This window comes from Bufo bufo, chromosome 10 (assembly GCF_905171765.1).
Source record: "Bufo bufo chromosome 10, aBufBuf1.1, whole genome shotgun sequence".
Taxonomy (NCBI): Eukaryota; Metazoa; Chordata; class Amphibia; order Anura; family Bufonidae; genus Bufo; species Bufo bufo.
This window is the reverse complement of record NC_053398.1, coordinates 9,110,939-9,136,230: the sequence shown is the minus strand read 5'-3', so window position 1 is coordinate 9,136,230 and position 25,292 is coordinate 9,110,939. Positions and strand designations below refer to the sequence as shown.

Sequence of the window (25,292 nt, the reverse complement as noted above, 5' to 3'; positions counted from 1 at the left end):
AAGAACATTTAGAGAGTTGTCCCCAAGTCACTCCTGTGTTGTATGGTCATTGTCTTGTTGGAAGGTCCAGAGCTCTGGATCAGGTTTTCATTCAGGATATCTCTGTCCTTTGCTCCTTTCAGTCTCCCTGCCCTCCGGCATGAGGCTGCCACCACCAAGCTTCACTGTAGGGATGGTATCGGGGCAGGTGATGAGCGGTGCCTGGTTTCCTCCAGACATGACGCTTTGAATTGAGGCCAAAAAAGTTCAGTCTTGGTTTCAGAACAGAGAATTTTGTTTCTCACAGTCCGATAGTCCTTTATGTGCTTTTCTGCAAACTCCAGGTGGCTTTCATGTGTCTTTTCCTCAGGAGAGGTTTCTTTCTGGCCGCTCTGCCATAATGCCCAGATTGGTGGAGGCCTCAGTGAGGGGTTATGTTCTGTAAGTTTCTCCCACCAAAGGATGTTTGGAGCTCAGCCAGAGGGACCATTGGACACTTGGTCACCTCTTTGGCCAAGGCCCTTCTTCCCGGATTACATAGTTTGGTGAGGCAACAAGCTTTAGGAGTCCTGGTTGTCCAAGACGTCTTCAATTTAAGAATTATGAAGGCCACTGTGCTTGAAGCAGAAATGTTTTTGTTCCCTTCTCCAGATCTGTGCCTCCGCACAATCCTGTCTCTGAGCTCTACAGGCAGCTCCTTCCTCCTCATGGCTTGGTGTTTGCTGTGATATTCAGTCTCAGCTGTGAGATCTTATATAGACATGGCTGGGTCTTTCCAAGTCATGTCCAGTCCACTGAATTTACCACAGGTGACTCCAATCAAGGGAGAGAAATATCTTAGGCCCCTTGCAGACGAGCGTTCCTCCGGCAGAGAGTCCGCAATGCAGCTCCCAGCCTGACCTCCCAGCGCTTCCGGGATTCACATAGCATTATACTGATTTATGCCAGTGTTATCCAATACATTCCAGAACTGTAAGGGTTACATAGCATTATAAATCCATATAATGCTATGTGACCCCCGGCAGCGCTGGGAGGTCAGGCCGGGAGCTGCGTTGCGGAGTCGATGCGGATGATCCAGAGAAATGGGAGGCTGCAGAGCTAAATGTCAAGTGTCACTGTAAAGGGTCTGAATACTAAAATTTTGTATGAACATAAGTTTGCAAAAATTTCCAAAAACCTATTTCCACTTTCTCTTTATGGGGTATGGAGTGCAGATGGATGGGGGAAATTGTTTTAATCTTAGCACAAGGCCGCAACATAAATTGTGACAAAAGTGAAAGGGTCTGAAGACTTTCTGAAAGTGCTGTACACAAGACCTTCCTAAAGTATTGATATTAACGTTCATGCTCTTGAAGCGCTGATTTACAGACTCCATTGATCTTCCCATTATGCTTTTAGCTGCGTCACAGATTTCCAGTTGCCATACACTGAAGACAATGGTCTAAATGCTTTTTTGGCTGACAACCATCAAACACAACTCCCCACATTTACACTTTCGGCTCAGTACCCCCCCCCCCCCCCCCCCCCCAAAAAAAAAAAATATAAGGGCTCATTCACATGACTGTATTTGTTTTTTGCGGACCGGCCATGTGCGTTCCCCATTTTGCAGATCAGGATCTCCTGCCCTATTATATAAAAACCTATTCTTGTCCACAATTATATCTTTTGTAGGGCCGCGGAACGGAAGCGCAGATGGTTTGCTGTCCGCATCTTTTGCGGCCCCACTGAAATGAATGGGTCCGCATCCGATCTGCAAAACTGCAGAATGGATGTGGCCAGAAAAATACGCTCATGTGAATGAGCCCTAAAGCAGATATAAGTCATCATATGGCAAACTGCATAGGACAATACTGCTAGAGGCCTCTGGAAAGGAATAGTCCTACATTTCACCACGGTACGCCATCATTGCAGATTACTGTCCCTTCCACTAAGTGGTGAAGAGAATATAATCATTGCAGAGCCTCGCCCCGCTTAATATGGGCCATAAACCTCACGCAGAGTTTATGTAGAGGACAATAAATGTTAACGATGTTAGTTTTGCTTATCTAAAGATTACACCAAGCGGCCTCCATGACCCAGGGGCAGCCCTAAACTAACCGGGCACAGATTACAGGTGACATGGAAGCACTAGTAGTATGGCGGCCAGTGAACGTAGGTCAAGCCTGGTGTTTACAAAGGCCAATTACTTATAGGATATGCTGTATGTTGCAGTCACTAACTGCATTCATCCACAAGATAAGAGATGGTCAAGAGCAATCTTTAATCTGCCAGGATGGAAAATTTTGGATGCAGTTTTTTTAAAACGGGCTCCCTGATCAGGCACTTAACGCTGGCATGTTGCTGGTAGCATCGTTCATCTGCATGTCTTTACCTGGGAGTCTCATGCCTCAAAAAGTCCTAATAGGGTCAAGCCCCCGAAACATTAGGCCTCCTGCACAGGAACGTTGTTTTGGTCCGGATCAGAGACGCATTTTTTGCTGCTCAGATGCAGACGCCTTCATTTCAACAGGACCACAAAAGATGCGGATAGCATTACGTGTGCTGTCCGCATCCGTTGCGTGGCCCCGCAAAAAAAAATATATATAAAAATTCATAAAAAAAATAAATTCTATTATGGGTGCCCGTTCCCTTCCGCAAATTGCGGAATGCACACAGGCGGCACCCGTGTTTCGCAGATCCACAACTTGGACCTCGAAACACAGTACGGTCGTGTGCATGAGGCCCAAGACTGATGTTGGCAGTTTTAGAGCATTCAATTCTTCTAAAATATCTCCCCGATATGACAAAATGGGATGAAAATTGATCGCTTCTCTGGCACCAGTTTGCGCCCCCTAACAAACAAATGAATGGGTGTAAGATTTCTCCTCCTGGCCAAGGCAGAAGATTTCATAGGGGGACCGAAATACAAGGTGATCGCCTAAATTCAAACACAAAATCACACATCGGATGTGAAGACTGGCCTCTGCTCTAGCTCCAGCGGTGGTAACCCAGCCTTGCCCCTGCTGTAGGGGCCAATGTCAAAATACCGTCAGCACAAACAAAGCACAGACTGTAGAAAGTCTTGGGCTGAGAGAAAAGTCATGTTCTGCAGCGTCAGAGCAAAGCAAAAGCTAAGGTGCACATGGCAAATATGGGACCTCTGCAGACAGAATTTGCATTCGCAGCAGAAAAGAGGTCAAGGAACGGAGGCCCCCAATTTCCTAGAGGAGCTGCATATCTCTCTAGGTTTATGTCATATGGTGACAGGTCTGCATCAAAGCAGCAAGGTTAGGAGTCAAAGTGAAGGCCGTTTTACTACATGGGATGGAGGAAACTCCTTGTCAGCATTAATAGAGTTAATAAGTAACAACGTATCAATGTAAATACTACAGTGTATCTAATCTCTAATATGCAGAGGTATCTCCCAAGCAAAGAGAACAATCTCGCTAGCTCCACCTTGTGGAAGCGGCTTCCTGCAAGTTAAAATCCGACTCTTTAACTAAGGCCTCTATCACACGAATGATACGGATGCGTTAGGTGAAACTCGCATTATTTTGCAAGCAAGCTCAGTCAGTTTTGTCTGTGATTGCGTTCAGTTTTTTCCACGCGGGTGCAATGCGTTTTTCACGAGCGTGATTAAAAAAAAAACCTGAAGGTTTACAAACATCTCTTATCAATTATCAGTGAAAATCGCATTGCATCCGCACCTGCTGAAGCCCAATTCATTTCTATGGGGCCAGGGCTGCGTGAAAAACATAAAATATAGAACATGCTGCAAAAAAAATAAAAAAAATAAAAACACCTCATGTACACAGACCCATTGAAATTAATGGGTCAGGATTCAGTGCGGATGCTATGCATTCACGTCATGGATTGCACCCGCGCTGAAAACTCGCTCTTGTGAATGGGGCCTAAGCCTTGGAATACGACAAGAGAATATAGCCCGGACAGATACCCATCCATAGACAGCTATTTTGAGGTGCTTGACCCTTGTCAGTACAGAGCAGGATTCCACGCGCATCGCCAGTAAAGTCCAGCTTCCTCAGGGGTCAATAAAGCCTGTACACGTGTCATAGATGCTTCTTCAGGACTTTTACTCCCTGGAAAAAGGCCAAGGTCTACCAATACGCCTTAGGGCTCATGTACACGACAGTATGTATTTTGCGGTCCGCAAAAACGGATCCGCAAAAAATACGGATGACATCTGTGTGCATTCCGTATTTTGCGGAATGGAACAGCTGGCCCCTAATAAAACAGTACCATCCTTGTCCCTAATGCGGACAATAATAGGACATGTTCTATCCTTTTGCAGAATGGACATCCGAAAACGGAATGCCCAAGGAGCAATTTCCATATATATATTTTTTTTTGCAGACCCATTGAAGTGAATGGTTCCGCAAAAAACACAACACACACACACACTTAGGCCTCATGCACACGGCCGTTGTTTTGGTCTGCATCCGAGCGGCTCGGTTGCGGACCCATTCAGTGCAAGGGGGCCGCAAAATATGCGGACAGCACTCCGCGAACAATAGGCATTTATATTGAAGGCTGTCCGTGCCATTCCACAAATTGCATCAGTGTTTTGCGGATCCACGATTTGCGGACCGCAAAACACACCACGGTCGTGTGCATGAGGCCATAGGCTAACGTATACTTTTTTTATGCTGACGGATGCCACATTATTGCATCTGTCTGAGGCGTACGTTAACATATATATACGTTTTTATGTGTACATTAAAAATGTATGACAAACGTGATCTGAACCCACCCTAACTGCCAGAGCAGACGCTGAACAGACCCCACTGACATGATGGAGTCCATTCGGGATCCTATCTTTGTAGCAGACCAAAAAGTCCTGCATGCGAGTCCTTTCTCTCTGGTCTTTTTGTCAGGAACTGTGACATACATATTTCTATTACTGCAACTTTCATACTCCTCCACGGGTAAAAAATACTCCTCAAAAATGGTGACAGGAGTATTTTTACTTTTCTGGAAAAAAAATGTAGTGAGACTTCTGATTACTGCAGATATGGAGTCCACATCACTATTTTTTTTTTCTTCTTCTGCCTCCATTCCCCAGCTTCCAGCGCTCAGAACTGCATTGAAATACATTGTCAGGACTGCTGTGCACGCTATTATGTTAGCACAGCAAGTCCTGACTGTGTACCCAAGGGGAGACAGGAAATAAAAATATAGTGATCTGGACTCTATATCTGCAGTACTACCCATGTATTACTGCAGACAATAGTCCAATACTGGGGTGACAGATTCCCAGCTGTGTATGGAGACTTACTGGAAATGCTCCATGGAAAAAGAATGTGCAACATCAAGACGAATATACAGAGGAGAAGGTGTCAACATTATCACAATAAGGACAAGCGGCACAAGCGGGGATTTATAGAACGGAGAAAAAAAACTAAAACAAGAAGAATACATTGAAGCATTTTGGATTCTGCAAAGTTTTCAGGAATCTCCTGATCGGTTACAATTACAACATCCAAAAGGTCAAGAAACCTGACTGATGGCCTCATCACACGGATGATTATGGCAGGAAAAAAAGATAACCCATCTCGTTATCATCATTTATCTATATCTCTGGTACGTTATCAACATTGCGTGTTCTGAGGCCGGGTTCCCCGAGAAAACCTTTACCCGACAGCAATCCCATTCAGATATGTAAACTGTCATATAAGACAGGGCAGATATTAGGGCAGTGTTATAGCAGTGACAGCCGAGGTCAGGAAGGCAGAGATCTTCCAATTCGGTGAACAGGCAGCACAAGGTCAATACAGTAAACTGGCAAAGGTCAGGACAATACTAGAGCACAGCTTTTCAGGACTAGATTAGCTAAGAACATTTTGCTCAGGAGTCCTCCTATAGGGGGAAGGCCGCCACTGGATGGGATCAATAAGGCTTCACACACGCTAGCCCTTTAAGGGAGCACAGAATGGCAGGCAGGAGGCCGAGAGGCCAGGAGAAGGCAGAATTACAAGCACTTCAGCTTCCATGCCCACCAGGAGGGGCCAAGATGGGTCAGAGCTGTGACCATGCCGACACCACACCTACATGTATCATGGTAACCTGAAAAATAATAATAAATAAATATATATAATATATAGCCACGGCTGGAGAGAATAGCAGACAGGTAGTGACGCTCCATTCATGGGTCATATCCTGAGGGGCAATACAAGTGAATAATCGGCACATCACACCACAATGTAGAGAGGAAAACACCCACTAATTAGTGACTCCCAGGAGCAGAGATGCCGAGTGATGCGGCTAATAGACCGCACGGCAATCCCACAAGAGACAGCTGTTCACCTCACAGATCTCATGACCAAAGTCAACTGGGGGCGACTCATCCTCCAACACACATTTTTCTTCTGCTTATTAGAAGCAGGGATCAGCAGACCCATCTGCAACCACAGCGTCTCAAATCCCTACATTGTACAGCAGCACAGAGTGTTTCAGAAGACTTTTCGCAGAGCATTCCCAGTTCCTGTATCAATGAAATTCTACTTGTCAGTGCTGGTCCCACAAAACTGATGCAGAATTCACATCAAGGACAGATGTAAAGCGGGCCGTGCACATTCAGCCGAGCATCCAACAGCTCTGATGGTTGATGGCAGGATGGATAAGGATCGGGCATGTTGGATTTCAACTGCCTGACCCCATTGTTCTCAGGAGTTGAGCTGCTGCCAGAGGTGATGGCAGTGGCTTTCCCCTTGTATGCATGCTGCTTGGCAGAGCATATGTATGAAAGGATCAGGAGAGACAGTTGACATGTATAGTCAGCTTAAAGGTGAAGCTCCACCACTGGATCCACGCTAACACAGGACAGGGGATACGAACTGATCAATGGGTGTCCAAACACTGGTTCCTCCACGGGGGTCCCACGTCTGTGTGCGACTGGGATGCACATCACTGCTGCTCTATTCATTTTCTGTGGGACTGCTGGAAGAAGAACAACGTCCGCTCCAACACAGACATGGGGGCACACTTACTTGTGACTTATTTTAGACATAAAATAGTTGCGAGCCCCCCTTTTTTGGCTGTGCAACTTGGTGTCTGCCTACTCGGTATGATGGTGGCTGTGCCAGGACCAGACCTCCAGCCCCAGCAAATCTACTAACTTTCACTCCTGGAAACGGGCATAATTGTTAGCAAACAGCTATGCCAGCCAGGGGCAAGGACTGGCACAGATGCGCAGCGCAAATCGGGAAACTAGGACCTGTGTCAAAAGCCGGTCTTGGTAAAGTGCCCCATGGAATCCAGCTGTCAGGAGCTGCCGATCAGTTACCCATCTTGGGCTGATCCCCTTTAGAGACTTTCACCTGGACAACCATGATGCTCCCTGCCTGAGAATCACTCCCTCTGCGCAGAGGGCGACCGCTGCGGGGGAAAGGAGCAGCTGACAGCAGCTTCATCAGCTGATCTGCCAGGGGTCTCAGGATCTCACCCCGAGGCGATCAGCAGACCGCCCGGCTGGCTCATGCATTAAGCCTCATTCACACGTCAGTGTTCCACATACGTGTGCTGTTCGTGTTCTCCACGGACAGCACACGTACCCATTCATTTTAATGCGTGTATTCACACACCAGTTTCTTACCACGGGCCGTGGGTCTGAGTTTTTTAGCACGGACGCATGCTTTAAAAATTATTTTTCAGCTGTGCAGTCAGTGAAATACTGATGACACACGGACAGCAAAAAACAGACACACGGACATCTTCACGGAGGCCTCACTGACCACCTTTTCATGGACTTGGGGCTCATCCACACGACCGTTGTTGTTTTGCTGCTTTTGCAGTCCGTTTTTCACGGATCCGTTGTTCCGTATGTGAGGTTTTTTTTCTTCTGTGATTTAAGTTCTTTTCTGTTCAGTTATTCCACAAAACATATCCGTATGGTTTCTGTATGCGATCCGTTTTTTGGAAACAGTAACTTATTAATCACCAAACACAAGCAATATGAGCTGGGCATAAAATATCTACAGTATGGATCCGCAAAATACGGATGTGTTCCGGGTGCGTTCCGTATTTTTTGCGGACCCATTGACTAGAATGGGGGCTTGGACTGTGATTTACGGACAATTATAGGACATGCACTACTTTTTTGCGGAAAGGAAATACGGAAACGGAATGCACATGGGAGTACCTTCCGTTGTTTTTGTGGACCCATTTAATAAGTGAATGGTTCCGCATACGGTCTGACAAAAAAAAAAAAAACGAAAGGAAGCGGAAAGAAAATACATTTCTGTGCATGAGCTCTTAGCATAGACACGGACATGTGAATGAGGCTTTAACAGGGGTCGTATCTGATATTTCCTTTAACTAATATCTTCTTAACCCCATGGAAGCCTATGGCCTCTTGCACACGACCGTATGGCTTTTTCAGTATTTTGCGGTCCGTTTTTCACGGATTCGTTGTTCAGTTTTTTGTTTCCGTTTAGTTTTTCGTTCCGTAAAAAAATCTCCGTATGGCTTCCGTATGCGATCCCTTGTTTGCGGATCGCAAATTGAAACATAACATTTTTAATCATTAATGTAATGTACAGTAATATATTTTAACAGCATACTCATGGGCAAAGTGGGCATGGATTCGCAAAAAACGGATGACATACAGATGTGTTCCACATGCATTCCATTTTTTTACGGACCCATTGACTTGAATAGAGCCACGGATCGTTATTTGCGGGCAATAATTGGACAAGTTCTATCTTTCAGCGCAATGGAAATACATAAACGGAATGCATACGGAGTATTCCGTTTTTTTGCGGAACCATTGAAATAAAATTTTAAAAAAAGTGTGCAAGAGGCCCATCTCCTAAATCATCATCTATTCCACCTGTTACCTGCTCGGATGGGAGGAGTAGTAGTACATACACAATGAGAACAAGTGTGAAAGCTGCTGCTCTGTAATGATCTCACTGAAGAACATGAAATACAAGATCAGGACTCTGCCTGACAAGTTCTGCACACATCCCACCCCCGAGCGTGTTCACACCTGCAGAATTCATATCAAGCAATGTGAGGAGCTACTATAGACTAAACCAGGGATCAGCAACCTTCGGAACTCCAGCTGTTGTGAAACTACAATTCCCAGCATGCTCCATTCATTTCTATGTGAATTCTTAGAAGAGCAGAGCAAGTATGCATGCTGGGAGTTGCAGTTTCACAACAGCTGGAGTGCCGGAGGTTGCTGATCCCTGGACTAATGTGATGGAGCAGATCACAAGGATCCAGACACCCTGTGCTGCTGGGGATCCCCCTTGTAGTTTGCAATCTCACCCGCGTCTCTAATTCTCCCCTCCAAGCATGAGACTGACCCTGTCCTCACAGTTATGGGTGGACAGGTCAATACCCCCAACTAGATCAGCAACCTCCGGCACGCCAGCTGTTGTAAAACTACAACTCCCAGCATGCATCCTTTCTCTGCTCTTCTAAAAAAGATCATAGAAATGAATAGAGCATGCTGGGAATTGTAGTTTCACAACAGCTGGAGTGCCGAAGGTTGCTGACCCCTGTTCTACTGTAATACTCTGTGCTGCTGTTGGCTATTCTTTCTCCCTTTCTGCACTGTGACCCTCTCTGGCTCTTTTTGAATTTATCATGGACATAAAAAAAATGCAAGAACATACACCAAATCAGCCATAACATTGAAACCACCTGCCTGATATGGTGCATTATGCAGCAAGCGTCCTGGCACCCGTCATTGCCAGCAGTGACTTTTCCAGTAATTTGCTCCAAGTAGTGCTTCTGTGGGACGGGACCAGGAAGATTCGCTTTCAATCCCCATTTGCATCAATGAGTTTTGGGCGTCCATCACCAGTTCACCCATTGTCCTTCATTGGACCACTTTGGATAGGTACTAACCACTGCATACCAGAAGTGGCCACAAGACGCTCTGACCGGGATGTCTACACATCACCATTTGGTCCTTGTCAGTGTTTCTCAGAATCTTAAGGCGCATTTACACCAACAGATTATGTGACTAATTTCTGTCCAATCAGACCAATAGTTGGTGTGTAAATGGCCATCTGATTGGTCAGATAATCCGTTGGTGTAAATGCGCCCTTACACTTAGCAATTTTTCCTCCTTCCAACTCATCAACTTCAAAAACTTACTGTTCACTTTACCCCCGACATGCACCATTATCAGCAGATAATCCACGATTTCACCGAACCCGTCAGTGGTTTTAAAGGACATGGACAGTTTTGACCACGCTAAACTGCTGACAGCACGAGGCAGGAGAGACCAGGACAAGCCGACCCTTTGTGGAGCTTCTATTATCAGGAACAGTGGTAGAGGGGTTCTCCAGGATTAGAAAAGATGGCAACATTCTTCTAAAAACAGCACCACACCTGTCTAAAGGTTGTGTTGGGTATTACAGCTTGGCTCCACTAAAGTGAATGAGGCTGAGCTGTAATACCACACACAACTGGTGCTGTTTTTGGAAGAAAGCAGCCATCTTTTGCTAGTCCTAGACAACCCCTTTAATATAATGCTTTGTCCATTACCTGCAAGTGTCCAGGAGGCGGAGCTTCCCTGTGAAGTGCTGTGCGTTAGGCTGTGGGGGGGGGGGGGGGGGGGTCCTGGTTGGATGCTACAACTGTTACTCAGCAGAGGGGAGGAGCTGTGAAGTAGCTCAATGCAGGCAGCAGAGGGCACTTCACAGTGAAGCTCCGCCTCCTGGACACTTCCAGGAGCAGAATCTGGCAGAATAAAAGCTCATATTCACACTACTCCCAATGATAAAAGCTCCACAAAGGGAATGTTTTTCATGCTCTCCCTGGCCCCTACCTAATGCTGTCGGCAGTTTAGTACGAGTCTGTATGGCTGACCAGTGTATGCTGTGTGACATTACGCTTAGGCCCACAGAACCTCACTGGTCACCCACCTGGAGGCCATGTTACCAGGTGAACAAATTAGAATGTACAGAACATGTTACTAGACAACGAAGCCAGAAAGAGAAGCGCCTTGTAAGAATGACGGTCGGGTGTCAGGCGGCATTGTTCCGTGCTCACCCAATCTGACAGTTTCCAACAAAGCGTAGGAAAAAGGTTGTCAGATATCATCCTGCACGGGTCTAACTAGGACAGGATCCAGGAGCGCTCAGGATATGCTCCTGGGGTCGTCTCTTCCGATTTAGGGCTCGTTCAGGCTACTTTCACACTGGCGTTTTGGCTTTCCATTTCTGAGATCCGTTCAGGGCTCTCACCAGCGCTCCAAAACGGATCAGTTTTGCCCTAATGCATTCTGAATGGAAAAGGATCCGCTCAGAACGCATCAGTTTGCCTCCAATCAGTCTCCATTCCGCTCTGGAGGCTGCTCGCAGCGTTTTGCTGTCCACTAGACGAAACGGAGCCAAACGGATCCGTCCTGACACACAATGTAAGTCAATAGGGACGGATCCGTTTTCTATGACACAATAGAAAACGGATCCGTCCTCCATTGACTTTCAATGGTGTTCAAGACGGATCCCTCTTGGCTATGTTAAAGATAATACAAACGGATCCGTTCTGAATGGATGCAGACGGTTGTATTATCTTAACGGATCCGTCTGTGCAGATCCATGACGGATCCGCACCAAACGAGAGTGTGAAAGTAGCCTCAGGCCGCTTGGACACAACCGTATGGCTTTTTCAGTATTTTGCAGTCCACAAAAAAACGGATCCACAAAAAATATGGATGATGTCAGTGTGCATTCCGTTTTTTGCAGAATGGAACAGCTGGCTCCTGATAGAACAGTGCCATCCTTGTCAGTTATGCGGACAATAATAGGACATGTTCTATCTTTGAACGGAACGGAAATGGAATGCATATGGAGTACATTCCGTTTTTTTTTGCGGACCCATTTAAATGAATGGTCCCGTATACGGACTGTATATGGAAAGCAAAAACGGAACGGGGGAAAAAAATAAAAACGTTCGTGTGCAAGAGGCCTCACACAAAAGTTTTTTTGTGTTCTGTATACGGAACAATTCATTTCAATGGTTCCGCCCAAAAAAAAAAACACGGAATGTACTCCGTATGCATTCCGTATTTCCGTTGAAAGATAGAACATGTCCTATTATTGCCCGCAAATCACGTTCCATGGCTCCGTTCAAGTCAATGGGTCCAGAAAAAAAAAAAAAGGAACACATACGGAATGTACTCCGTATGTCTTCCGTATCAGTCTATTGAAAATGTTATGCCCAGCCCAATTTTTTCTATGTAATTACTGTATATGCCATATTGAAAAACGGAACTGGAAACACTACTGAAAAAAATTAAAAGGTAAAAACGGATCCAGGAGAAACGAACTGCAAAACACTGAAAAAGACATACGGTCGTGTGAACGAACTCTTATACTGCATTAATACACACCCAAAACTCCAGTAGTTGCTCAGTGTGTTCACCCTGTGTTTTGCGATGTCTTTCGGAAGCTGACAGATGTGTACCACCGTGCGGTATACGTTTTATATGGGATGCCTCTGTACTGATTAGTGCATAGCTCCATATAGCAGAGACTGGGTATAATAACATTCCAGCCCGACTGAGCCCAAAACTACAATGTGAAAGCACACTTATGTGGAATTTTGCATTTATCGTGCGCTATTTTAGGGATAATTTTATAGGCTTCATTTTACAGTAGATGGCCCGAAAGGATAGCATGCCCCCTTAAATTTGACAGGGAGCAAAGAGCATCTGCCAGACGCCTCAAGTGCAGTTTATCTGCCAAGAAATCAATGTGATTGGCCGAGCGACACTTAGGCCCCTTTCACACGGGCGAGTAGTCCGCGCGCGGATGCGATGCGCGAGTTGAATGCATTGCACCCGCACTGAATACCGACCTATTCATTTCTATGGGGCTGTTCACATGAGCAGTGATTTTCACGCATCACTTGTGCGTTGCGTGAAAATCGCAGCATGCTCTATATTGTGTGCGTTTTTCACGCAACGCAGGCCCCATAGAAGTGAATGGGGTTGCGTGAAAATCGCAAACATCCAAAAGCAAGTGCGGATGCGGTGCGATTTTCACGCACGGTTGCTAGGAGACGATCGGGATGGAGACCCGATCATTATTATTTTCCCTTATAACATGGTTATAAGGGAAAATAGCATTCTGAATACAGAATGCATAGTAAAACAGCACTGGAGGGGTTAAAAAAAATAATAATAATAATTTAACTCACCTTAATCCACTTGATCGCGCTGCCGGCATCTCGTCTGTCTCCTTTGCTGAACAGGACCTGTGGTGAGCATTCATTGCAGGAACAGGACCTGTGGTGACGTCACTCCAGTCATCACATGATCTTTTACCATGGTGATGGATCATGTGATGACCGGAGTGACGTCACCACAGGTCCTGTTCCTGCAATAAATGCTCACCACAGGTCCTGTTCAGCAAAGGAGACAGAAGGAGATGCCGGGCTGCGCGATCAAGTGGACTAAGGTGAGTTAAATTTTTATTTATTTATTTTTTAACCCCTCCAGCGCTATTGTACTATGCATTCTGTATTCAGAATGCTATTATTTTCCCTTATAACCATGTTATAAGGGAAAATAATACAATCTATACATCCCCGATCCCAAGCCTGAACTTCTGTGAAGAAGTTCGGGTCTGGGTACCAAACACGCGTGATTTTTCTCACGAGAGTGCAAAACGCATTACAATGGTTGCACTCGCGCGGAAAAATAGTGCGTGTTCCCGCAACGCACCCGCACATTTTCCCGCAACGCCCGTCTGAAAGAGGCCTTAAAGGAATCTCACGCTGATGACCATAAAATGTGAAAATGAGTAAAACAAAAAACAAAAAAAACATAATGATCCTGCCGATATACAGAAGGGTAATATTGACGGCTCATTTGCGTCCCTCCTCCTCACGATACTGTATGTTTGTCCAGGTGACACATGAATAAATATACTGAACCTGTTCTTACAAGTCACAAACCATTAGAAAAGAGCACAAAGTGAGGGAAATTCTGACCAGCTCTGCTGCATACTGGTTGTAGTGGTGGTTTTGCTATTAGGTTTCAGAAACATAATAAATAGTTAAAAAAACCCTGGGGGGCAGGGAAATGAAAAAGACAGAACAGAGAAGAGACTAATTTCCATGTAACCTTGGAGACGATGTCTATATTACTGCGGCTAAATGGAAACCTGTGTCGGGGGATCGATCACCTTCACTATTATGTGAGCTGCCGTTTAAGAATATATTTTTTTCCAGGCAATTTATCATAAATAGATTATTAGAGGGGGTTTTCAAGAAAGAAGACGGACCAGAGAGGAAACGGTATAAAATAGCAAAAGGCATATATTCTTACTGCTCATCCTTGTTTACAATGCTGCAGCCGTGATGTGATCTATAACCACATGACCACTGCAGCCAATCACTGGCTTCAGTGGTGTACAGCGCTGTGGGTGTGGAAACACTGTGCTAGCCAACTGGTCCGACTTTGGGCTAGACCTAAGGGCATTAAACCATGTACAATGATCTGGTCTTCACTTCTGGGGTGCCACCAGGCCTCTACTTCTTGGAATAGTACTGGTGTAGCTAGTGGCTGACCTACAGGGGTCAGAGACACCAGTGCAAAGCACCAAGGGGTTCTGGCAAAACTCGTAGACAGGAACATGGTCAGGGCAGGCAGTATTCCTCCCTCTAATAATAATAAAATAACAAAAAGTAAAAAATAAAATAAATAATAATCAACATCTGCAAACAAAAATATTTCTCTTGCAATTATAAAATTATTTCCAGGCCTTATTTTGGCAAAAAAAAACATAAGAAAAATGTACAGTGTATTCCAGGTCTCAGCATTGCTGGAGAATGGCAGGGACTTCTATTTCTGTAATGTTTATTGGCAACAAACTCCTTCTCTCCGACAGCTGCCTGCACAAGAGCTGGACGCAGGAGGCCTGGAAATCTCACAGCACTCAGGCTGCGGGGGGCTAGAATGTGGGGTCCAGGATACAAGGCCATGTGCATCACAGCTGGGAGCCCTCCAGCAATCAGAACGCCCCCAAATCTAAAGATAACACCATTACACAGCCAAGGGCGTTCCTTCCGGATGATAAAGAAAAGAACCCACAAACTGTATTTTGTAGTTGGAGGGGGGGAGGATTAACATGTTTCAAGCTGCGGCTCTCTTATATACAACTTATATTTCCCCTCTCTCTTTTTGGTTTTTATTTCGGTTTAGGCTACTTTCACACCAGCGTTTTTGCTGGATCCGGCAGGTTTCAGCAAAAACGCTTCAGTTTCCGATCATACAACCATCTGCCTCAGTTATGAACGGATCCAGTTGTATTATCTGTAACATAGCCAAGACGGATCCGTCATGAACACCATTGTAAGTGTACTTTCACACTAGCGGCAAGGAACTCTGGCAGGCTGTTCCGACGTGTGAACAGCCTGTCGGATCCGTGCTGCCGCTAGTGCACGCGTTCCCCCAGACTACCGCTCCGGCCCCATCGACTATAAATGTTCCGGCGGCAGCACGGCAAACATGCCGAGAGCCAGCTGGAATAAGAGTAAGACATGTACTTTTGTATAGCCAATAGGGCTGGCATGCACTAGCGGCAGCACGGATCCGACAGGCTGTTCACCCGTCGGAACAGCCTGCCAGAGTTCCTTGCCGCTAGTGTAAAAACTAGCCAAAGTCAAAGGGGGGACGGATCTGTCCCCATTGACTTGCATCCCAGCATGCTGCTGTTTGCCCTCCGGTACGAGAACGGAACAGAATGCATTTTGGAGCTTTCCGTTCTGTTCAGTTACGTTTTGTCCCCATTGACAATGAATGGGGACAAAACGGAAGCGTTTTGCTTTCGGTATTGAGACCCTATGACGGATCTCAATACTGGAAAATATTAACGCTAGTGTAAAAGTAGCCTTAGATGTTTTCCACTAATATAAAAAAGATAGGACGTTTAAGAAAACTGCAAAAAGTAGGGAACGCCTGGATTTGCACTTATTTTTTTAAAATAAATATCATGCAAGTGTCAGAGGTGAAAGCATCGGCCTAATTACTACGCATATCTACTGTACTGACAGAAGGGAGCATGCACACGGCGCGGTACGTTATTGCACAATAAAGGGGTTTCTCACCTTTTGGGGTGAAATGCAGACATGAACATGGCCTTACACATGTGAGAGCAACGCAATCAGACTACACAGGGTTTGTTATAGACCTCATGCACACGGTCGTATACATAGAAACCTAGAATGTGTCGGCAGATGAGAACCATTTGGCCCATCTAGTCTGCCCAATATACTGAGTACTATGAATAGCCCCCGGACCTATCTTATATGAAGGATAGCCTTATGCCTATCCCATGCATGCTTAAACTCCTCCACTGTATTTGCAGCTACCACTTCTGCAGGAAGGCTATTCCATGCATCCACTACTCTCTCAGTAAAGTAATACTTCCTGATATTACTGTTAAACCTTTGCCCCTCTAATTTAAAACCATGTCCTCTTGTAGCAGTTTTTCTTCTTTTAACTATTCTCTCCTCTTTTACCTTGTTGATTCCCTTTATGTATTTAAAAGTTTCTATCATATCCCATCATTTACATACTGTAGAGGAGATTGGTGTATGCAATAGCAGCGGTCCCCTCTGCTACAGAGCAAGTGATTGCCAGGAAGGAACAACAGTCCCGACAATCGCCTGCATGATCTAATAGCATACAAGGATGATGCGGTCAGCAGGAATGAGTGCCTTCAGTGCTTCATGCTCCAGATCCGCTCTTCAGGCCTAGCAGGGGCCTGGTCAAGCCACCATAAGCAAAACCGAACAACTTTTGAAAAGGTCACCGTGCATTTGTTACAAAGTTGAAATGGCAACAACTTACTAATTTCCAGTTATTCATTAATTTTCTCCTCAAAACCCACGCACCCTCTCATTATCAAGATGTCTCATCATTGCTGCCTCTTCATCCCTCATGCAGCCAGATACTGCAGATCTGTGCCTGGTACAGACCATGAGGGCAGCCCTGCACATCAGTTCAGTGTTTGTTCGGGCGCCAGCTACAGTATTCCTCCCAAACCCACCAGACACGTGCATGCTAGCCCGAGTGTGCATTAACTGGGATAATGGGAGCAAATCACAGCCTTCTCTGGCATTTGTCTGGTGTTGAGCGAACTTCTGTTTTAAGTTCAGGTTATCGGAGAATCCAGTTATGGATTCCGCTACCACGGACCCTAACGAAATTCTATGATGGCACATACCACGAAAGCCTATAAAAGGCATTCCATATCACATTCCGTCATAATAGAGGTCTATGGCCCTGGTAGCGGAATCCATAACGGGATTCTCCGATAACCCGAACCTTGGACTTAAAACACTAGCAATGTCCCATCTCCCATAAAACAAGAGGATCGAGCACAGAAATTCTACATGCCCGATCCTTCTTTTAAGGCCTCATGCACACGACAGTGTTTTTTCACTGTCAGTGATTTGGCTTCAGTGGCCCGTGTCCGATTTTGCTTCAGTTGTGTTTCCTTGTGTCTTCCTTTTTTTTTGTCTGACAGGGGGGGAAAAAGGAAGGTTAATGAAAAGTGTAATTTTATTGCACAAAGGTCTTGTAGAAAAAAACCGACACGGACTCGGACACGGATGACATACCAGTTGTACATCCGTTTTTTTTGATGGACCCATTGACTTGAATGGGTCCATCCTCCGTTTTCCACTGACAAGAATAGGACAGGTTATATTTTTTTGATGGACTGGAATCACGGATGCGGAGAAAAAAACCGGAGGATTATCAGTTTTTTCACAGCTCCATAGAAATGAATGGGACCTCTGCTAAACTGTGAAAAATGACGGAATGGACACGGATGCACAACGGTCGTGTGCATGAGGCCTAACAGACATATTTTGTCTGGGTAGAGTCAGGAGGCCCCATAGGTAGTAGATTGTCAGCTGCTGAAATCTGGGGATTCAACCGCTGTTCATCTAGTGCTAACTTCACATCTAGTCAGATTCTTATCTTGGAATCAGTAACCCCCATACATCTTGGATCTAAGGCTCTAGTTTGTGTGGGTTTGTTCCGGGTTCTCCCGACACTCCAAAGACAGACTGATAGGGAACTTAGATTGTAAGCTCTACTGGGGACAGCGAGTGATGATTATGTCTAAGGTGCTGTGGAATATAGTATATAAAATAATATCTTATAATAATTACTGCGAGGGCGTAACCATACAGTGGCGCCCAATGGTCACGGTGTAAAATAAATAAATAATATATATAAAAAAATATAATGAAATGTACTATATATTTTTTTTTTTTTTAAAGTGGGGCAGCACTTTTTGTACGTAGCAATCTGGGTGCCAGCGTTTAACCCTTGATCCTGGGTGTGAGAATAACAAAAGAAATCCACGGCACTCCTCTGTAAATGGTGAAAAAAAACAAGTACATTTATTCACACATGTCCTTTAGGTTTATGGAAAGCTGGAGGATGACCCATAGGAAATATATTTCTAGTCTATTTATGACAGTTCTGTGCCACCAACCTCAATTTGAAGGAATATGGGGTCAGGGTGGAGCTCGTCACCATGAATAGTTCAAATTACAGGAGCAGAACTCCATCCGGACCTTCAATTATAGACATAAGCTATAGCCACAACTACAAAGGCAGGAGGGGTCTGCTGTGCATGGCGACCAGCGATCCTCCTGTACCCACAAGCCTACACTAGATGTCATGGCACACTGACCTGTCGTCACCGGAGCAGAGGACAGACCACAGAGAAACTCTCTCTTTTCCACATCTGATCTGCATTTTTTTGCAGACTGGATGTGGACCCATTTGTTTCCATGGGGCCGAAAAAAAAATTGCAGACAGCTCACGTGTATCTCTCCCGCAAAATTATAAAACACGTCCTATTCTTGTCCTCATTTTGACAATAGGGCTCGCTGAAATTGCGGGATGCACATGACCAGTATCCGTATTTTGCAGACTGCAAAAATCATATGGTCTTGTGCATGAGGCCTTCAATAAAGTCCTCTTCTGGACCTCATGATAACATCTCCTGTACTGTGCCTGGGCCAAGCAGTGTCGGCACAGAGGACAATGAGGGACTTCTGGAATTTTCCCTTTGGGGTATATTCACATGTGGCAGATTTATTGCCGCTCCCCAGTGAATCTGAACGGGGTTTGTAGAAATCCACATCTACTGCAGAAAAACTCCCCTTCAGACAAATGGAACCGATCTTCAGTTGGAAAAACGTCTGCAACAAATCTGCCACGTGTGAACAGACTTGTAATGGAGGGATAGGTCCAGGATGCTGGTGGAAGAGTGTTCCATAAAGTGGTAACAATTGCAATGATAATTAGTTTAAGTGACAGAGGGAAGTACCCCATAGTGACCCTTTATGAAGGACACGTCGCTGCCCCCCTATGATGGCATCTGCTGGAGAGGTTTTACACGGTAAAGCCTCATGCAGATGTCCGTGGAACACGGTCCGCGAGATACCGGACTGGCATTGCAGGAGCGCACGGCATCATTGGTTGCTATGACGCCGTGCGCTCCTGCAATGCCAGCCGGTATCTCACAGACCGTTGGAGCTTTTCGTTCTGTTCAGTTGAGTTTTGTCCCCATTGACAATGAATGGGGACAAAACGGAAGCGTTATTTCCCGGTATTGAGACCCTATGACGGATCTCAATACCGTAAATGAAAGTAGCCTAAAGGTCCATTCACACGTCCGTAATTTGGGTCCGCATTCGTTCCGCAATTTGCGGACCCATTCACTTTCAATGGGGCTGGAACGGATGCAAATCCACATTTCCTGGATCCGCATTTTCGGGATCCGCATCCGTTTTTTCGGGATCCACAATTTTGTTCCTGGAAAAAAAATAGAACATGTCCTATTTTTGTCCGCAATTGCAGACCAGAAAATGCATTTTCTATTATAGTGTCTGTGATGTGCGGATCGCACATTGCAGGTGTCCATTTTTTGAGGATCCTCAGTTTGCGGATCCGCAAAACCCTCACGGACGTGTGAATGGACCCTAAGGCCTAGTTCACACGAACTTTTTTTTGCGCGTGTACGGGCCGTTTTTTTGTGTTCCGTATACGGAACCATTCATTTCAATTTCGTATCTGTTCCGTTTTTGCTGAACCATCTATTGAAAATGTTATGCCCAGCCCAATTTTTTCCATGTAATTACTGTATACTGTATATGCCATATGGAAAAACGGAAAGGAAACACAACGGAACTCAAAAACTGAACAGATCCGTGAAAAACGGACCGCAAAAAAATATAAAAGCCATACATTCGTGTGAACTAGGCCTAAGAATGGATACATTGTATCTAATACTGACCACACAGATACAATCAGTGACATGAGGACGCTTCTGAAACATTTCTCTCATGAGTGAAGGTTCCTTTCCACAAACCACAGACCAAACCCCCAACCTAAAGCCTACAAATCTGTCGCCACGTTCTGCCCAGAAACCATGTACAAAGATCGGAAACTCCCAGCATGGAGAAATGCTTCAGTCCTTCGATAGCCAATAATAATCCATATCAGATTCTGGGAAAGCTGGGTGACAAGCGGCTGCTCTCCAGATCCCACTGTGCATAATCAGGCAGACTGGGAAAGCTGGGTGGCCACATCTGCCGTCATAAAGATTAACCGCGTCCTATCGTGAGATCTCCAGGTAACACAACTCCCATCGTGTGTATTGTTCCTGCTCTCACCCCCAGCTGCAGCCGGGACGTTGTGATCTTCGCAGGCGACATGGCTTTTCACCGCTGCGAGCTACGTCTAGGTGACTCACCGGGAGTGACTGGTGGCAGGACTCTCACTTTCTCCGATTACGATACACACTGGTTTCCATCACACATGACGGGGGATAATTGTGCGCAACTTAAAGTAAAGTATACTAATCCGGGCACAATATTTTAACTTATTTGTGTATCTAATGTGATGCATTGCTGGAAAACCACTAAGTGACGTAAATGCACCCAAACCCCCAAAAATTGCATTAATGTGGCAACCACGAAATCCATGCGCTATCCATATGTCCGTTCCGCAAATTTATAGAACATGTCCTATTCTGGTCTGCAAAACGCGGTCCACGGACTAACTGAAGTCAATGGATCTGCACAAAAAACGTGGACTGCAACTCGTCGGTCTAAGCATTTTGCGGATATGCACTTTGTGGACTGCAAAATACATACGGTCACCTGCATGAGGCCTTGTGTGCTTTTTTTCCACATGGATTTTCCAGCAAAAGAAGACAAAGCGTTAATACAGCACCAGCACTTTTCATATCGTGTGGATTTTAAAATCTCCACCAGTTCAATTGTTTGTGCGATTCTGCACTTTATGTGGACTGGTTTTCCCCACAGACTCCAGTGTGGTCGTTACACAAAATCTGCACAAAAGACGCACCAAACCCGCGATAAATAGTGTGGATTTCTGAGAGTTTTCATTAGGTTTTGGAGTGGATTTCACGCAGGTTTTCTGCAGGGGGTCTGGACGTCAACCAGGTCGCTGCTACTGTAAACACCACAGATTGTCCACAGTGAAAAGTCTGCAGCAGATCTGCCACGTGTGGGTGCGCCACATGAAAGCCCACACCTCCGCTGGATCAGCAGTCAGTTCCACGTGGGAACATTACGGATTAGGGTCCCGGCCCGAGCGCGGATCTACGGATCCAAATTCACCTTCCACATGGGGATTGTGCAGAATCCACGGTGTGAAACCTGAGAATGTTCTCAAAATGATTGACACACAAGACGCATACGTATTCTATATACCGTACAATACCCATAAGTATCAGGATTGTATATATGTGGGGGGGTGTTTAGGGGGGCAGTACATGTTGGGGGGAGGTGTATAGGGGGCAGTACATGTGGGGGGGGGGGGGTATAGGGGGCAGTACATGTGGGGGGGGGTGTATAGGGGGCAGTACATGTGGGAGGGGGTGTATACGACGGGGCAGTACATGTGGGGGGGGGGGTGTATACGACGGGGCAGTACATGTGGGGGGGTGTATACGACGGGGCAGTACATGTGGGGGGGGGGGGTATACGACGGGGCAGTACATGTGGGGGGGGGTGTATACGACGGGGCAGTACATGTGGGGGGGGTGTATACGACGGGGCAGTACATGTGGGGGGGGGGTGTATACGACGGGGCAGTACATGTGGGGGGGGGTGTATACGACGGGGCAGTACATGTGGGGGGGGGTGTATACGACGGGGCAGTACATGTGGGGGGGGGTGTATACGACGGGGCAGTACATGTGGGGGGGGGGTGTATACGACGGGGCAGTACATGTGGGGGGGGGGTGTATACGGGGCAGTACATGGGGGGGGGGTGTATACGGGGCAGTACATGGGGGGGGGGTGTATACGGGGCAGTACATGGGGGGGGGGGTGTATACGGGGCAGTACATGGGGGGGGGGGGTGTATACGGGGCAGTACATGGGGGGGGGTGTATACGGGGCAGTACATGGGGGGGGGTGTATACGGGGCAGTACATGGGGGGGGGTGTATACGGGGCAGTACATGGGGGGGGGGTGTATACGGGGCAGTACATGGGGGGGGGTGTATACGGGGCAGTACATGGGGGGGGGTGTATACGGGGCAGTAGAGGGGGGGGGGGTGTATACGGGGCAGTACATGGGGGGGGTGTATACGGGGCAGTACATGGGGGGGGGTGTATACGGGGCAGTACATGGGGGGGGGTGTATACGGGGCAGTACATGTGGGGGGGTGTATACGGGGCAGTACATGGGGGGGGGGGGTATACGGGGCAGTACATGGGGGGGGGTGTATACGGGGCAGTACATGGGGGGGGGGTGTATACGGGGCAGTACATGGGGGGGGGGGGTGTATACGGGGCAGTACATGGGGGGGGTGTATACGGGGCAGTACATGGGGGGGGGGGGGTGTATACGGGGCAGTACATGGGGGGGGGTGTATACGGGGCAGTACATGGGGGGGGGGGTGTATACAGGGCAGTACATGGGGGGGTGTATACGGGGCAGTACATGGGGGGGGTGTATACGGGGCAGTACATGGGGGGGGTGTATACGGGGCAGTACATGGGGGGGGTGTATACGGGGCAGTACATGGGGGGGGTGTATACGGGGCAGTACATGGGGGGGGTGTATACGGGGCAGTACATGGGGGGGGTGTATACGGGGCAGTACATGGGGGGGGGTGTATACGGGGCAGTACATGGGGGGGGGGTGTATACGGGGCAGTACATGGGGGGGGTGTATACGGGGCAGTACATGGGGGGGGGGGGGTGTATAGGGGGCAGTACATGACTTACATCATATTACATGTAGAGGAGGCGCCACATCTCTAGAAGAGAGTTTATGTACAATATTTATACATAATGTGACACATATAGATGTCTTATATCATGTTTATGTGTATGGAATATGATACATTCTATCACATGTATATATGTACTATATGGTGTATACATGACACTCTATATGATGTACTATATGGTAAATATGATGTGGTGTATGTGATCAGTATACGGACACCGTATAGGATGTGCTCTACAGTATACAATGTATTCTATAGTATACGGACACTGTATACAATGTACTCTATAGTATACAGACACTGTAGTCTCCGGCCTCGGGCGGCTCCCTGTCAGGACACGCGGAGATCCCGGAGCCTCCAGACTCGGTGTCCCCCCCAGTCACCCATTAACCCCTCACTCACCGGCCCCGGACATCTCTATGAGGGTCTCCTCCTCCTTCCTCCCGGAGCGGTTCATGGTTCCCGGCGGGGACAGAAGACACGGCGGCCGGGAGCAGCACAGACTGACGGGACCGAGCGGCGGATATAGCCGGAGACGGCGGCCTCCTCCCCGGGCTCCTCCTCCAAGAAGCCCCCGCCCTCCTCCTCCTCAGCTGTGAACTGCAGCGCCCCCTGTACTACAACCCCCAGCCTGCCCGACATTGGTAGTCTGGCTGGAGAGCCCCGGGTAACAGAGCTCCTCTATTATAGGTACTGTCAGTAATGTCTCAGGTAACAGAGCTCATCTATTATAAGTACTGTCAGTAATATCACAGGTAACAGAGCTCCTCTATTATAGTTACTGTCAGTAATGTCACAGGTATCAGAGCTCCTCTATTATAGGTACTGTCAGTAATGTCTCAGGTATCAGAGCTCCTCTATTATAGGTACTGTCAGTAATGTCTCAGGTAACAGAGCTCCTCTATTATAGGTACTGTCAGTAATGTCTCAGGTAACAGAGCTCCTCTATTATAGGTACTGTCAGTAATGTCTCAGGTAACAGAGCTCCTCTATTATAGGTACTGTCAGTAATATCACAGGTATCAGAGCTCCTCTATTATAGGTACTGTCAGTAATGTCTCAGGTAACAGAGCTCCTCTATTATAGGTACTGTCAGTAATGTCTCAGGTAACAGAGCTCCTCTATTATAGGTACTGTCAGAAATATCACAGGTAACAGAGCTCCTCTATTATAGGTACTGTCAGTAATGTCTCAGGTATCAGAGCACCTCTATTATAGGTACTGTCAATAATGTCTCAGGTAACAGAGCTCATCTATTATAAGTACTGTCAGTAATATCATAGGTAATAGAGCTCCTCTATTATAGGTACTGTCAGTAATGTCTCAGGTAACAGAGCTCCTCTATTATAGGTACTGTCAGTAATATCACAGGTGACAGAGCACCTCTATTATAAGTACTGTCAGTAATATCACAGGTATCAGAGCACCTCTATTATAGGTACTGTCAGTAATATCACAGGTATCAGAGCTCCTCTATTATAGGTACTGTCAGTAATGTCTCAGGTAACAGAGCTCCTCTATTATAGGTACTGTCAGAAATATCACAGGTAACAGAGCTCATCTATTATAGGTACTGTCAATAATGTCTCAGGTAACAGAGCTGCTCTATTATAGTACTGTCAGTAATGTCTCAGGTAACAGAGCTCCTCTATTATAGGTACTGTCAGTAATGTCTCAGGTAACAGAGCTCCTCCACTATAGGTACTGTCAGTAATGTCTCAGGTAACAGAGCTCCTCTATTATAGGTACTGTCAGAAATGTCTCAGGTAACAGAGCTCCTCTATTATAAGTACTGTCAGTAATATCACAGGTAACAGAGATCCTCTATTATAAGTACTGTCAGTAATGTCACAGGTATCAGAGCTCCTCTATTATAAGTACTGTCAGTAATGTCACAGGTAACAGAGCTCCTCTATTATAGGTACTGTCAGTAATGTCACAGGTATCAGAGCTCCTCTATTATAAGTACTGTCAGTAATATCACAGGTAACAGAGCTCCTCTATTATAGTTACTGTCAGTAATGTCACAGGTATCAGAGCTCCTCTATTA

At 46.4% G+C, this 25,292-nt stretch overlaps 1 protein-coding gene across 1 annotated transcript in view; it reads right to left on the bottom strand.

Annotated features, from left to right (window-relative positions):
- ANO5 (anoctamin 5) overlaps positions 1 to 23,782 on the bottom strand; it is a 74,400-nt gene extending 50,618 nt beyond the window's left edge. Inside the window, 1 exon segment of the mRNA XM_040409759.1 lies at positions 23,645 to 23,782. Within this exon segment, the coding sequence (XP_040265693.1) occupies positions 23,645 to 23,699 (55 nt within the window). The 5' untranslated portion in view covers positions 23,700 to 23,782.
- Positions 23,783 to 25,292: the final 1,510 nt, after the last annotated feature.